The 2,011-nt window shown below is 51.5% G+C and overlaps 1 protein-coding gene across 1 annotated transcript; it reads left to right on the top strand.

The window, feature by feature from the left end:
* Positions 1–933: 933 nt before the first annotated feature.
* LOC147984336 (uncharacterized) lies at positions 934–1,777 on the top strand. Its single transcript, XM_087539738.1, has 2 exons — positions 934–1,216; positions 1,293–1,777. Exons 1-2 carry the CDS (start codon positions 934–936, stop codon positions 1,775–1,777), a joined length of 768 nt encoding a protein of 255 aa, XP_087395864.1.
* The last annotated feature ends 234 nt before the right edge of the window (positions 1,778–2,011 follow it).

Below are 2,011 nucleotides of genomic sequence, written 5' to 3'. Positions count from 1 at the left end.
GGGCATCCCACGCGGTCGACCGCGCCTGTGGTTCCTTCAACTATCCAAATCCACACCATGGAGCTTCAAGCAGCCGCATCTGGGTCGTCTGCACACTTTTTCACCAGCTACCCCGTCCCAGACAACCAGTCGGAAGTGGCTGCGGAAGCCATCCGACAGGCTGATATGATGATGGAGCGGGTGAAGATAGTGCACTAGAGCAGTCAGGCTGCCTACGACACTAGTGCCGCCCTTCGGTCCAATGTCCAGGTGAGCAGACTTTCCGACTGTTTTTGTTCTCGAAAAATCTTCTTCTGCACAATCTCCTGTTGTTCGCGTTGAATTAGAGCACTCACTGGGTGTTGCTGTCGTTTTTGGTAGTTTCGCTCTTCCACTCGGTCTGGGTGAGTGGGACCAGAACTGGTGGGGGCACGCTAAGTGCACCCACTGGGTGTAGTCCCCGAGACCGCGGTCGACTGCTGGCAGTCGACTGTGTTCTGAGTTCTTCTTTCTTGACGGTGCAATTGTTCTTTCTCTCTTTTTTTGCACTCGACTCCGGCGGACCGGTCGAGTCAGATCAGAACCGGTGGGGGCATGCCAAGTGCACCCACTGAGTGTAGTCCCCGAGACCGCGGTCGACTGCTGGCAGTCGACTGGGGTCTGAACAGCTTGTTGCCCACTTCTTTAGGTTTTATTCACTCGGAAATGAACTGCCTTCGAACCTATCGATTGATCTGTCTCTTGCCTCCTGCAGAAGTCTTGTACTCTTATCTCCAAGTTTGCCGAACTCGAAGAGAAGCAGAGGCAACTCAACTTAGACTTGGAATTGGCTCAGCAAAATCTGAAAAAAGCTCAAGACGAGGCCGGTGGTATGGAAGGTAACTGATTGCCGACTGAACTTTAATATATCTCTTTGATCTCTTCTTTGATTCGATTACTTCTTTTGCAGAGAAAATGAAGTTGGCTCTGGACAAGAAGGACTCGGACCTCGCCGCCGCGCAAAAAGCAGCCCAACACAAAACCGCTCTCGCAGACAAGAAGCTTGCTTCAATCGGAATGCTTGAAGGAGAGGTGAATAAACTAAAATCTTGTCTTAATGAAGCTAACCGCGAAGTGACTAGCCTGAAGAAGGACAAGGTCGTCCTGAACGAAAAGTTCGAGTCTGCGATCCGCAAGAGGAATGGCACAGAAGCTTATCTGAGGACCCTCGCCAAGAAGCTTTATCTCGCGCTGGAAGGTATTTCTTTTAATCCGACTGTGTTAATGCTTGCAATCGGATTTTGCTCGGTTGATGAACTGACTTTTGGCTGCAGAACTCTGCAAAGACTTCGACGAAGAAACTGGAAGGGTCGAGAAGGGTCTGGACCCTATCGCTTCCCCAGTCTGTGATGAAACTGCGATGAACGTGCTCCGACTGGAGTCCCGTATCGCCAGCGCCACAAGCTACCTTGCAGGCCTGAAGGAGGTTGTCTCTCGAATCGACTCGACGCTTTGGCCGGGGGCGACGCTTCAGAATGATCTGGAATCTCTGATGACTCGATTGGACGAGATCCCTGACCGAGTGCAAGAATGGAAGAAATCCTCCGCCCGGTGTGGTGCTGATGTGGCGCTGTCCCTGGTGCGAGTCCATTGCAAGGAGGCTCGCGAAGACAAGCTGGCTGCGATCAAAGTTGCTAACACCAAAAAGCACGACTTCCAGTCCTTCATGGAGACTTTCATTGCTGCCGCCACTCAGATCGCTGATGGGATCAATCTGGACTCATTCGTGGAGCCTGCCAGCCCTCCTCCGGCCGAGTGAACAATCTTATGAAACTTGGATACGCTTTAAATTTGCCTCGGAATGTTGAGTGGTTTCTGTAACCGTTAAACTCCTTCGGGCTTGGTGCCCGAGCACTTTCGATTCGCTGCTTGGAACCTTTTAGGATTTATTTGAATTTGGTTTATCTCCGAATGTGCTTGTGTTTGCCTCCGGATGGACTTTGCTCACTGCACCTTGTCGCCCTTGCGGATAGGGATGGAGCGGACGTTGTAT

This window comes from Triticum urartu, chromosome 2A, assembly GCF_056163025.1.
Source record: "Triticum urartu cultivar PI428250 chromosome 2A, HENAU_Tu73, whole genome shotgun sequence".
NCBI classification, from domain to species: domain Eukaryota; kingdom Viridiplantae; phylum Streptophyta; class Magnoliopsida; order Poales; family Poaceae; genus Triticum; species Triticum urartu.
The sequence above is the reverse complement of the archived record's forward strand: the minus strand, read 5'-3'. Positions and strand labels throughout refer to the sequence as shown.

Coding starts and splice junctions, on each gene's coding strand:
- LOC147984336 (XM_087539738.1), top strand. CDS start 934: ATGAAGTTGGCTCTGGACAAGAAGGACTCGGACCTCGCCGCCGCGCAA. Junction 1,217..1,292: donor GCTTTATCTCGCGCTGGAAG/GTATTTCTTTTA, acceptor TTTTGGCTGCAG/AACTCTGCAAAGACTTCGAC.